General features: G+C 35.6%; 1 protein-coding gene across 4 annotated transcripts in view; it reads right to left on the bottom strand.

The window, feature by feature from the left end:
- Positions 1–13,909, bottom strand: part of CDK14 (cyclin dependent kinase 14) — a gene marked incomplete at both ends in the record, with an annotated part of 505,411 nt that overhangs the window by 333,542 nt on the left and 157,960 nt on the right. For 3 of the 4 annotated variants that reach the window (XM_080700879.1, XM_080700880.1, XM_080700881.1), the window contains one exon: positions 2,844–2,938. The exons of the other annotated variant lie outside the window; for it this stretch is intronic. In XM_080700879.1, the coding sequence (XP_080557005.1) occupies positions 2,844–2,938 (95 nt within the window). The remainder of the gene's footprint in view (positions 1–2,843; positions 2,939–13,909) is intronic. 4 annotated transcript variants of the gene reach the window in all.

Genomic DNA, 13,909 nt, shown 5'->3' with positions numbered 1-13,909 from the left:
ACAGGTGACCAGCAGGCTTGAAACTGCTTGAGAAACAATGACAAGATAAATTTAGGCCTGCCAGAGTGAAAGCTACCAACTGCCCAGTATAATCCATCTCCAATATTATAGGCACTTTAAAGTCTTTCTTTTACTTAGGTTTAATAAATGGAAAAAATTCAACTATCTATAAGATTTTGACATATTCTTCAAGTTTAACGATACAGTTATATTTGCAGATTGGCTGAACAAATCTTAATAGTGAGTAGGCCGTTTCAAAGGCTCGGTTAGTTTTCTTATAATGAAATGGATGTGCTTTTTTCTGTTCGAGTCACAATTAAAACAAAATCAGAGCACATATGAGAACCATGGGGAACACTCAACAAGGACCAAATCTCTCCAAGGCCTCATATCCTGTATGGGCATTGATGGTATGATGGTTAAGGGCAAATAATGGCTTTTATTCAGATAGACACAAGCCACAACACACTTTACTACTAATCATCTGTGTGAACATGGGCAAGTGGCTCAACCTTTCTATGCACCGAGATTCCGGGCTCGTGAGATGAGATGAGAGTGATAAGACACAGTGTGTGAAGCACCCTGAAGAGCAAATGAGGTTAAAGGATATAACATAATGTGTTTTATACAAAATAACTGCTGAATAAAGGATAACTAGTATGATGTTACTAACCTTAAATGTACAAGTCCCTTTTATACAGTAAAATACCACTATCTTTTAAGAGAAAATGTGTAAGGTTGAGACACAACCTCTGTTAACATTAGTCCATCCATTTGGCCCATTATATGACACTCCATAATTCTCAAGAAACTTAGTTGAGTGATTAATAGTCCCCTCTGGGTTTTTGTTTGTTTGTTTTCTATTTCCCATCATGCTGAATTTTCATTCAGAGAAAAACCAGCTAACCTTTAAAACAAATTTTTTTATAGTTCACAAAATTCATGCTACTACTTTTAATGCAAAGCATTACTTTACCTACACACACACGTGTGTGTGTGTGTGTGTATTCTTTCTTTCTTTCGTTTTTGTTTTTTGTTTTGTGTTTTGTTTTGTGTTTGCAGTACTAGGGATGGAACCCAGGGGCATTCTGCCTTTGAGCTACACCCCTCAGCCCCATTTTTTATTCTTTTTTTTTTTTTTTGGTGATACTGGGGATGGAAGCCAGGGATATTGTACCTTCAAGCTACACTCTTAGTTCTAATGTTTAGTCTCTTTATGTTTGAAACAGGGTCTCACTGAGTTGCGAAGGGCCTTGCTAAGTAGCTGAGGCTGTTCGCAAATTGCGATCCTCTGGTCTCTACCTTCTGAATGCTGGGATTACAAGCGTGCGCCACCATGCCCGGCTTGCCTTTTTTTTTTTTTTTCTTTTTTTTTTTTTTTTTGCTACTGAGGACTAAACTCAATAATATTCACTCTCTGAAATACATCCCCAGATCTTTTTATTTTTTAGTTTTTAACAGTGTCTAAGTTCCTGAGACTATCATAGAACCTGAGATCCTCCTCTTTCAGCCTTCCCAAGTACTAAGATTACAAGCTTGTGACAACATGGCTGGCTTACATATTCTTTTATAAGCAATATTTCTTCATCTTCTCAACTTAAAAATGATAAACTAAACTATGAGATTATACTCTTAAAAACAGGTTGCATAAAATAGTACATGGTCAAAATGATCAATTATGTGCTTGTAATGATCCTTCAGAGAATATTTCTTCTTTTTTATATTATTACCTAGGCTTGAAAGTTTTATTCTCTATAAATATTTTTTAAAAGAGATTACAAATCAGGTAAAGTAGCATATGCCTATAATCTCAGTAGCTGGGAAGCAGAGGACTGCAAAAGTTTAAGGTCAGCTCTTGGTAATTTTATTAAAAAAACAAAAATGGCTGAGGCAGTAACCCTTCCCTCCTTTTATTTGGTGGTTTAGCATCTACAACCACAAAAAAAAAAAAAAAAAGTGGGGGAGATGATAACAGGAATGGCTTGGAAAGTTATTTTCCAACAACATTTGGTAAAGTAAGTTATTAAGGTAAAAGGCTTATGTCTATGGCAGCTGCCTCAAAAATAGCATTAAGTTTTACTCAAGCCACAAGCCACAAAATACAGTGGTTTTTCTGCCCTCAACTGATAAGGGGGAAGGAGGATACAGCATCATGAAATAAATGAAATTCATTTTTTAAGATCATTCATCTGTCCCTTGACCCCAGAATAATAATGGTAGAAAAAGGGGAAAAGTAGGAAAGAGTTGCTTCCCTACCTGGGAGTGTAAGCACCATCATGCCAATGCAAACAGGTAGAAATAACAAATTTATAACTTTATTTAACTAAGTCACTTCTGAAAGATGGAATGACAGCTCAATTTAAGATGATGTCAAGGATGTAATATATTGGGTTTTCTCAAATCATTACTACTCTTTTCAACACTAAACCTCCTTGTAAAATTAATCACAGAAATAGAAAAGATAAACTGGGCCAGATGTAGTGATGCACACTTGTAATCCCAGCATTTTTGAGGCTGAGACAGGAGGATCGCAGTTCGTGGCCAGCTTCAGCTACTCAGAGAAGCCCTTTGCAACTCAGTGAGACGCTGTTTCAAAATACAGAATAAAAAATAGGGTTGGGTGTGTAGCTTAGAGGTAGAATGCCCCTGGGTTCCATCCCAAGTACTGAATAAAAACAAAAATAAAAACAAAGAAAGCTAACTGGTCAGGTCTGAAAAATAGTTTTCTGTAAGGACAACTGGCTTTTAAATTATGGAAAAAATCTTAGATGGAGATAATAATAAATTGCATTAAGAGCAGATTCGTTTTATATATGAAGTATTTTAAAAAGCATTGGACTTACTTGCTTTTCCCTTTATATACTGTAGCATAAGATCCTTCTCCTAGTTTCTCCAGTTTTTCGTACGAGTCAGCTTTTCCAAATTTGGGACTTGTTGGCTAAAAATGAAGCAAAGAATAAACAAAACATATTGCATCAAAATAATTAACAACAAATACCTTGATTTTGTTGAGAAAATACAGATTACTTCACTTGTTAAATAACTTTTTCTGATATAAGATTATCTTTAAAGATAACGTAAGAAATAGTCACAGTATGAAACATAAAGCATGTAAACTGATATACTTGGAATTACATTTAACCATAATCTAACCTAGGAGACAATGCAAATATTTTAATATTTCTTCTTAGAGCTCAGATAATTGTTTTTTTTTCTATATAGATGGGGTTACATTTATAGTATTTTATAACATGCTTTTTATATACTCAATATATTGTGTACATTTTCTATCTTGTTACATAATCGTCTAATATAGGGCCTGGCAAACTGTTACAAATAGACAAATGGACAAATCCATCTCACTACCTGTATGTATGTATATATGTATGTATGTATGTAATCATGAAGATAGAATGGTATTTACATTTTTATTAAAAATGTAAATAGGTACCGAAAGAATTTTGATATCCAAAATAATCTCAAAATAAATGTAAAATTTCACAGAAAGTGAAAACTGAATTTTAATACCCACAGTTCTATTAACGTGGTCATGCTCATAATATACATATTGCCAGTGGCTTTCAAGCTACAACAGAGCTATAGTTGCAACAGACATTACATGGCCAACAAAGCTGAAATAAATATTTATTACTTGAATCTCATTACATATATAAATCATAGCCATATAATACTCAAGTCTTATAAAGGTATTCTTCCAATGGGATACACCTGTAATCCCACTACTTAGCAGGCAGAGACAGGAAAATTGCAAGTTCTCGGCCAGCCTCAGCAACTTATTAAGACCCTCAGAAACTCAGCAAGACCCTGTATCAAAACAAAAAATAAAAAGGAGCTACGGGTGTAGCTCAGAGGTAGTATGCCCCGGGGTTCATTCCCTAGCACAAAAATAAAAAGTACTCATCCAACTCATTTTCCTAAGAGGCAAGATAGATAGCAATTAGGCAGTCAAATAAATATTCAGATATCACTAATTATGTAGTATGAGACTCCCATATAAATCCATCCTTATCATCTAACCCCAACAAAATTATATTTAATGGGTGAAACGCTTGATGTCTTTAAAGAACAAGAAATCTGCTAATCTCCATTATATAAGAAACATGAACAAGCATTTCTTCTTTAAAGCCTAGCCTCTTTTTTAAACTAGGATCATTCTATCTTACTCCTTATGCCTATAAACAAGTCCCAAACATGTCTCAACGTTAGGTTCTTAATATGAAAGATGGCACAGAGATTGCAGACAACAGGTACTCATACAACTTTTCTACCATACCATTTAACAAGTAAGCATCTCAAAGTGTCAAAGGTTGAAAGTAAACCACCTAAAATGTAGTTTCATATTGTTACTTCCTTAACAACAACTCATTCTGTAAAAGAAAAAAGAAAAAAGAAAACGCTGTGTGTATTATGTCCTTGTCAACATGATTTACATTATGATGTGAGACTATGATGCACCAATAAAAGCACATTATAAAAAATCAGAATTTGTGTGCAAAACTAAAGATTTTGCAGAATTTGCTGTCAATTAAGAGTCATATCTTTTAAACTGTATATAACATAGAAACCTGAACCTATGCATACTGAGGAAGTATATGATCAGGCAACTCCTGAAACTCATCAGGAATTGCTAATAAAAAGAGGAAAAAGGAAAAACCAGAAAAGAAATACGCCAGCCTCACAGCCGAGGGTGCAGCAGCAGCGCCATATTGCCAGCAACAGCTGCAAGTTCACCATGCCCATGACAACTCCAGATCAGTGCACTCAACCCACCAGGCTCAAGAGAAGAAACATAAACAATGAGCTGAAGTGAGCAGCTGTGGATCATTCAGGTGTAATTCAGCAGTTTTTTCAGCACAAAGAACGTCTAAAGCTCCCAGTAGCCAAGCTCATGATGCCCTCCAGGGACTCAGAACAGAGCTCAAGACCAGAAAAGAAATACGCCATCCTCACACCTGTCGAAGGCGTGGCAGCAGCGCCATATTAACAGACGCGGTGGCGATTTCACTGCGCCCATGACAGCTCCACATCAGCACACTCAATAACCGTAAGTTAAATTGCAGCCCCTAAAGGAAAAATCCCAATACTGCACTGCCAGTGACTTGCGCAGCTTTGATAATCTCCCTGGGTCTGAGATATTGCAGTACAACCCAGTGAAGGAGAGGCAGTGGCAGAGATACCACACCCTAGTCACAGCTCCCCATGGGAAAACACCCACATAGGTATCCCCATGGTCTCAAGTACCCTCGATTAACTCCCTGGGTTTGAGACTTTGCGATACAATCCAGTAAAGGAGTAGTGGTGACTGAGATTACCACAGACTCAAGATCCAAAGCACCCTAAGTGAAGTCGTAGTGAACCAGGGAAGAACCCAGAGAAGGCACAAACTTCTGAAATCATGGGAAAGAGGAATAACAATGGAACAATGAATGCCCACAACCCCACAACATCAGAACCTGATAACACAGAAAAACAAAGATCTCCAGAAGATCAAATCAGGAATATAACTAGAAATAATACAGGATCTTCAAAAAGAATTCAGAGAGAGTCTAAAAGAAATAAAGGATGCAATCATTGAAGTAAAGGCCTCATTCAAACTATAAACAATCAATTAGACCACATGGAGAATAGAATCTCGCTCCTAAAAGATGATCACTCCAAAAATTAACGCATAGTTTATAATTTATAAAAAAATCAAACAGCAGGAATTTGACATTAAAGAAATATGGGCCCATTTTAAGAAAACTAACTGAAGAATAATTGAAATAGAGGAGGGAAAAGAAGGTGAAACCAAAGGGATCATTAATCTCTTCAAGGAAGTAATAGCAGAAAATTTTCCAAACATAGAGCAAGAGGTCGATACACAGGTCCAGGAAACTTATAGAACTCCCTTCAGACAGGATCAGAGAAGAGGTTTCCCATGCCACATAATTGTCAAAATGACCAACGTGGAAGCCAAAGAGAGAATCTTCAAGGCAACAAAAACAAAGGGCCAACTGACATTCAGAGGCAAACCAATTAGAATCACTCCAGACTTCCCAAACAAAGTCATGAAAGCCAGAAGGAATTGGAGTAACATATTCCAAACTCTGAAATAAAACAATTTCCAGCCAAAAATATTATACCAAGCAAAACTATCTATTAAATTAGATGGGGAAATAAGAATCTTTCATAACAAACAAAAACTGAAATAATTTATGTCTTCAAAACCAGCGCTAGAGAAAATACTCAAGGAGATTAACTACAAAGAAGAAATAGGTAATACATGCCAGAACCAAAGAAACAAGATTTCCCATCCAGCAGACAACTAAGCAGAGAAGAATAAAGAGTATCTCAATTAAATTAAATCTTAACATGTTAGGAAATTAAAATTATCTCTCAATAATCACACTGAATGTAAATGGTCTCAACTCCCCCCAAAAAAGACATAAAGTGGTTAAATGGATTAAAGACCAGAATCCATCCATCTGCTGCTTACAAAAAAAACACCTTACAAGTAAAGATAGGAACAAACTCAAGGTAAAGGGCTGGAGCAAAGTAATCCATGCTAACGGAACTCGAAGGCAAGCAGGAGTAGCAACTATGATATCAGACAAGTTAGACTTCAAACCCAAACTTATTAGAAGAGACAAAGAAGGTCATATTTTACTGGTAAAAGAAATAATCCAGCAAGAGGAAATAACAATAATCAACATCTATGCCCCAAACATATGTGCAGCTACTTTCGTAAATCAAACTCTTTGTGACATGAAGTCACAAAAGAAAAACAGAAAATCTTCAAATAAATAACCTAACGACACACCTCAAAGTCCTTGAAAAGCAGGAAAAATCGAACCCCAAAGCCAGTATAAGACAGGAAATTATTAAAATCGGAGCAGAAATTAACGAAATAGAGAATAAAAAAATACAGAAAATCAACAAAACCAAAAGCTGGTTTCTTGAAAAAATTAACAAGATTGATAAACCACTAGCCAACCTAACTAAAAAAGGAGAGAATCAACTCAAATTGTGAAGATAAGGGATGAAAAAGGAGAAGTTACTACTGACAGTATAGTAATCCAGAGGATTATCAGAAACTACTTTGAAAAACTATACTCCAACAAAATGGAAAATCTGGAGGAAATCGACTACTTCCTAGACAAATACAACCTTCCTAAACTGAGTCAAAAAGATAAAGAACACTTAAACAAACCAATAACAATCAAAGAGACTGAAACAGCATAAAGAGCTTACCATCAAAAAAAAAAAAGCCCAGGACTAGATGGTTTTCCAAGTGAATTCTAAAAAACCTTTATAGAAGAGCTAACCCCAATACTCCTCAAACTATTTCATGAAATAGAAAAGACTGGGACTCTCCCAAATACATTCTATGCAGCCAACATCACACTAATACCCAAACTGAATAAAGACAGTTCAAGGAAGGAATACTACAGGCCTATATCTCTGATGAACTTGGATGCAAAACTATTAAACAAAATACTAGCTACACGCATTCAAAACCACATCAAGAAAATCATACACCATGACCAGGTAGGGTTCATTTCAGGGTTGCAAGGCAGGTTCAACATATGAAAATCAATCCATGTAATTCACCATATAAACAGAATCAAAGACAAAAATCACATGATCATTTCAATAGATGCTGAAAAAGCATTTGATAAAATCCAACATCCATTTATGATAAAAACCACTGCAGAGAATTGGAATAGAAGGAACATATCTCAACATCATAAAGGCAATCTACAATAAGTGCACCACCAACATCATATTAAATGAGGAAAAACTTCAAGAATCCCCCCTAAAAACAGGAACAAGACAAGAATTTCCATTATCACCACTTCTCTTCAATGTAGTACTAGAGACTTTAGCCAGAGCAATAAGGCAAGAAAAGGATATTCAAAGGATTACAAATAGGAAAAGAAGAACTCAAACTTTCACTATTTGCAGATGACATGATACTATATTTAGAAAACCCAACAAACTCAACCAAAAGGCTTATAGAACTGATCAACAAATTCAGCAAAATATCAGAATACAAAATCAATCTTAAAAAATCAGAAGCTTTCCTGTACACCAACCATAAATCCACTGAAAAAGAAATTCAGAAAACACTTCCACTCAGGATCTCCCACCAAAAAAAATAAAATACTTAGGAATAAACTTAACCAAGGAGGTAAAAGAACTCTACAAAGAAAATTATAAAACACTGTAAAAAGAAATCGAAGATCTTAGAAGATGGAAGGATCTTCCATGTTCATGGATTGGCAGAATAAATATCATTAAAATGGCCATCCTCCCAAAACTGATCTACAGATTCAACGCAGTACCCATTAAACTACCAAGATCATTCCTCACAGACATAGAAATATCAGTCCTTAAATTTATTTGGAATAACAAAAAGCCCAGAATAGCCAAAGTAGTTCTCAGCAATAAAAACCATGCAGGAGGAATGAATCACAATACCTGACTTTAAACTGTACTACAAAGCCACTGTAATAAAAACAGCATAGTACTGGCACAAAAACAGATACACAGACCAATGGAGCAGAATAGGAGCCCCAGAAACAAGCTCACACACTTTCAGCCAATAGATTTTTGACAAAGGGGCCAAAAACATATACTGGAAAAAAGATAGCCTGTTCAACAAATGGTGTTGGAAAAACTGGTTAACCATATGCAGAAAATTGGAAATTAATCCCACTTTCTCACACTGCACAAGAGTCAATTCAAGATGCATTCACGACTTGGATATTAAACCAGAGACCTTGAAGCTCCTCAAAGAGGGGATAGGTCCAAAACTGCAACACATTGGCATAGATAAACACTTTCTCTACAAGACCCCAAAGGCACACAAATTAAAAGGTGAATTAATACAAGGGATTGCATGAAACTGAAGAGCTTCTGTTCAGCAAAGGAAGCTCTCAAGAACCTCAACCGAGAGCCACCAAGAGATTTTTGCCACTTAAACCTCTGATAGAGGACAAATATCTAGAATATACAGAGAACTCAAGAAACTCAACACTAAAAAAACAAATCATCCAATCAAATAATGGGTAAGCAAACTAAATAGAGACTTCACGAAAAAAGAAATTCAAATGGCCAATAAATGCATGAAAAAAGGCTCAACATTGCAGGGCGCGGTGGCGCGCACTTGTAATCCCCGCGCTTGGGAGGTGGAGACAGGAGGATCGCGCAGGTTTGAAGCCAGCTGTGCTGGCTTGAGAGACCCTGTTTCCAAAAATAAATTAAAAAAAACATAAAAGAGGTCTGGGAATGTAGCCCGGAGATAGAAGGTCTTCCAGGAACCCCAGTACCACCAAAAAAAAAAAAAAAAAAAAAATGCTCAACATCATTGGCAATCAGAGAGATATAAATCAAAACTACCCTGAGACTTTACCCAACTCCAACTAGAATGGCAATCATTCAAAACACAAACAACAACAGAGACTGGCAAAGATGTGGAGAAGTGGGAACTCTAAGACATTGTTGGTGGGATTGCAAATTAGTGCAACCACTTTGGAAAACAGTATGGAAAATCCTCAGAAGAATGGGAACAAATCTACCATTTGATCCAGCAATACCCAAAAGAAAGGAAACCAAACTACCAAACTAATGCATGTGTATCTATGTTCATAGCTGCACAATTCACCATAGCCAAACTATGGAACCAGCCAAGATGTCCATGAAGAGATGAATGGATTACAAAACTGTGGGATATGTACACAATGGAACTTTACTCAGCCGTTAAAAAAAAACTCAATTACATCATTTTCAGGGAAATAGATGGAACTGGAGGACATTATGCTAAGTGAGATTAGTCAGTCACAAAAAATAAGAAATCAGATGCTTTACCTAATATGTGAAAGCTAAGGAGAAATGGGTCATAGGCAGAACTCTAGATGAAAAAGGAAATCCTATAGAGGAGCAAACAAGACAACCTAAAGGAGGGGATGGGAGGGGGGAAGAAGGAAATTCTCTAAAACACACAATGTACTTAAACATATGGAAGTCAACCACTAAGCCAAGCAAGGGAAGGAGGGATGGGGAGGGAATGGGGTGGGAATTGGGTAGGGGTTAAATTGGTGATGTGTACATGTATGTACACACAAGTTTTTTACCCCCATATGATGTATGAATATAATGCACCAATAATTTTTTTTAAAAAAGAGGAAAAAGAATTAATTTCCTAGTGTATTAATCCAGCATATCTCTGAATAGTGATCAAACATCTTCAAAGGAGACTAGCCAAACCAAGTGCAGAAACAACTTCTGGGAAATTGATAAATGCTGAGAAAATGCTGTTTGGTGTTAATTAATTCATCTGCCGCAGAGCTGAACATCTCAGTAAATCATTTCGTAAAATACGTTTCCAATGAGGGTTCCATTTGGTCCCAAGTCCCATGATCACATGTTGTTAATTTTTAAATGAAATACAGAACAAAAACAGAATTCCTGCCTTTACAAAACCGGAATTCCTAGAGCTGTACAGTATTTTCCGCATCATTTTCTTTAATATAAATGTATAATATAAATGTATACATAGAAAAACATCACAGAAAGACTGATTTGCCCAAAAACATGAACTGAGTTTTAAATACATTTTCTTCAAACTAAAAGCTATCTACTTAATCCTCTCTCATTTAGCACTGAGTATGAGAAAAAATAATAGTATAAAGTTTGTATTTAACAGTATATTAAGAAAACATGTAACTAAATACAAGAGTATATATATACTCTTTAATTATATATATAACATATCATTAATCTTAATTAATTATAAAACTAATTTAATTATATATACTTTATTTATATATACATATATATAAAAATGAGGGTTCCTCTGTGTGTGTGTGTGTGTGTGTGTGTGCGCGCACGCACGCGTGTACTTGTATTAGTTTGCTAGATGTGCCAAATACTTCAGAGTGTCATGTCAACGACAAAATATGTATTTTCTTCCAGTTGTGGGCCCCAGAAGGCCAAGGCATCCGCAGGTTGGACTCCTCCTGGGGCCTCCCCCCATGGCTTGCAGACTGCCGCCTTCACTGCATCCTCACTTGTCTATCCCCACGTGAGCGCATACCTGGGCTCTCCCCCTGTTCTTATAAGGACATTAGTCATTTCCCCAGTGATCCTCAATGGGGAAAATATTGTGTTCACACTTCCACTCTAAATTATTTATAGCCACAATGAGAGGTCTGTGTGTCTGCTTTTGGATTAGGTTCCCAACCAACAACCTCACTTTAACTCCACTACATCTTTAAGACCTTACCTACAAATATGAGCACTTCTGAGATATAGATAGATAACATATGGATAGACAGATAAAAGAGAACGATACAACAGAATTAAGTATATGAAGGAAGGGAAGGAGGAGAAGAATGAATGAGGTCATACGATTTTTTTGAGAAACATAACTGGCTTCCATGTGAGTTAAAAACAAGGATTACAACAATGAGCTCCCTGAGCTCTAAGCATTACATTAATTTGGGGCCATTTTTTTTTCCTTCAAGAGACTCGTAAGATACAAACTATGTGTTGAGTTGAATCAAGTAAAATTTAATGGAAAATTACATTCAAAGTCGCCTGACTAGTCCTGTGTGGGTTTTGTTCTTATGCATTTTTCATTACCAGGAAACAGCTTGCGAATGTCACACTTTACCATCACCCTCCTGAGCCCAAGTTTTAAATAGAATTTGAAACCTATATTAAACTTCAGTATAAAATGATCTTCAATGGGGAAAATATTGTGTTCACAGTTCCACTCTAAATTATTTAAAATCAGAATGAGAGGTCTGTGTGTTTGCTTTTGTGCTCCTTCAAGAATGAATCCAATCTAAGTTAAAGAAAAAAGTAGCGGCAGAAAATTACTTCTTTATTCCTATTAGGAGATAAATTGCTAATGCATATTTAGAGCAAGTACCAGTCACAGTCATAAAATTGGCATGAGAATAGACGCCAATAGTTTGTTCTTCTGAGAAAGGCACAAATAATATTCTAAAAATTATATACTTCCCTGTTCAGAATCTGCCATATATACCCGTGTGTATATACATGCATATATATGTGTGTGTGTGTGTGTGTGTGTGTGTGTGTGTGTGTGTGTATGTTTTAAGATTAGACATAGATCATAATACTAAAAAAAAAACTGGACATGTAAAAAACAAGAATTTTCTTGTTATAAAAACCCCATTATTTTCACAAGAAAAATCAAGTTAAAGAAGATGCTAATGGTACACAGTAGTGTGTCCTATTAACAATGGAATGGCAGAAAATTAATATTTTCCCAATTTTGGTGGTAAACACTTAGCTATTTGCCCTGTGAAACTGATACATAGACACTTTGGAAATACTCTGTAATTTACAGATCAATCATACTGACTTCATATGAAGAATTAAAGCATGTAATTCTTCTGTAAAACAAAAGAAAACTGTTCTAATCTATGAAAGTAAAGTCCTACGAAATAGGCCATGTGTATGAGATGTCTCAGCCTGGAGAGTTAGATTCTTATAAAGTGAATCTTCTATTTTAAGAATGCAGAAATAGTCTAATTTGTAATCACTATGAATATAAATAAGGAATGCAAGTGCTAAGGATTTAAAGAAGTTAATAATAAAATCCTTCTTTCCAGTTAAAAAAATAAGAATAATTCAAATGGAGAGGTCCTATTTTGTTTGATAATTATAGCTTGGACCTTCTATTTGTCACTTTTCCTGCAACTTTATTAAATCATCAAATTCAAATAAAGATACTGGGTCCCACCAGTATGTAGTCAATCCTAAACATTATCTTTGGCTCTTTGATGTCAGGTATATGGATGGTTAGGAAACAAATTTATGGACTTATTTTCTGCTTATCATTTCTACACTTAGAAGGCAGGATTGACATAGCACCTAAGTGACTTGGAAATCCAGAGAACTAACTTGCATTTGCTTACAGACACTAATTACATAGGGATATAGACTTCAATGAGAAAAAAAATAAATACATTTTTCCAAGCAATGAAAGTGTAGAGAACTGTCAGCTGTGCATAGCAGCAGAGGGGAACATAGGCAAGGATAATGAAAAGTGCAGATAATGTTCCAGCTCAATGGTGCTTGTCACTCTGTCATTAAAAAGGTGTCCCTGAGTCTAGGGACAAAGCTCATGGCAGAATGCTTGCCTAGCATACACCAGGTCTTCGGTTTGATCCCCAGCACCTCAAAAAAGGAAAGCTGTCACTAGACTTTGATAATTCTCATTTACTGTTTATAAATTAATAGCAACAATCAGCAAATATTCTTGTTTACCATATACTAGGCTTTCATTTTTATATCCATTCCTTAAACTCAATTCCTTATAATACCACTAAGAGATTGGTTCCACTACTATTTCCATTTGAATTTGAAGAAAGTAATAACTAGAGAAATACAGTAAGGCCTTTCAGATCTTATAGGTACTAGCAGAAGTAAAATTCAAACAAAATTGATTGGAACTGAGAATAGTTTTTAACACTACTAGGAATTGAGTAGTTTTTAACACTACTACATAGCCAGAATATTTTCATGGAGTCCTAATTACCCACAAAATGTAGGAGATATTAATCATGCTTAGTTCTGTCTTCCACTGAAATGAAGCAAGAATGGGATTTTGAGATGTATTTTTATAAATTGGATGAGTACACCTCAGAATTTATTATAGTGATATAATGATATGGCCATAGGAATGCCCATAGTTTCAAACTGATTTACTGAAAAGTGATTTTAACTCTACCACATAACCCCTTGCTTTAGACTATGAGAATACCCTCTATATGAGTTAGCTCTTTGTCACTATGACAAAATACCTGAGCTAAAACAACTTAATGGGCAAAAGTTTTGTTTTGACTCATGGCTTCACAGACTTCTGTTCACA

This window comes from Muscardinus avellanarius (assembly GCF_963383645.1).
Source record: "Muscardinus avellanarius genome assembly, chromosome: 9".
NCBI classification, from domain to species: domain Eukaryota; kingdom Metazoa; phylum Chordata; class Mammalia; order Rodentia; family Gliridae; genus Muscardinus; species Muscardinus avellanarius.
Note: the sequence above shows the minus strand (reverse complement) of the source record. Positions and strands in the feature narration are given on the sequence as shown.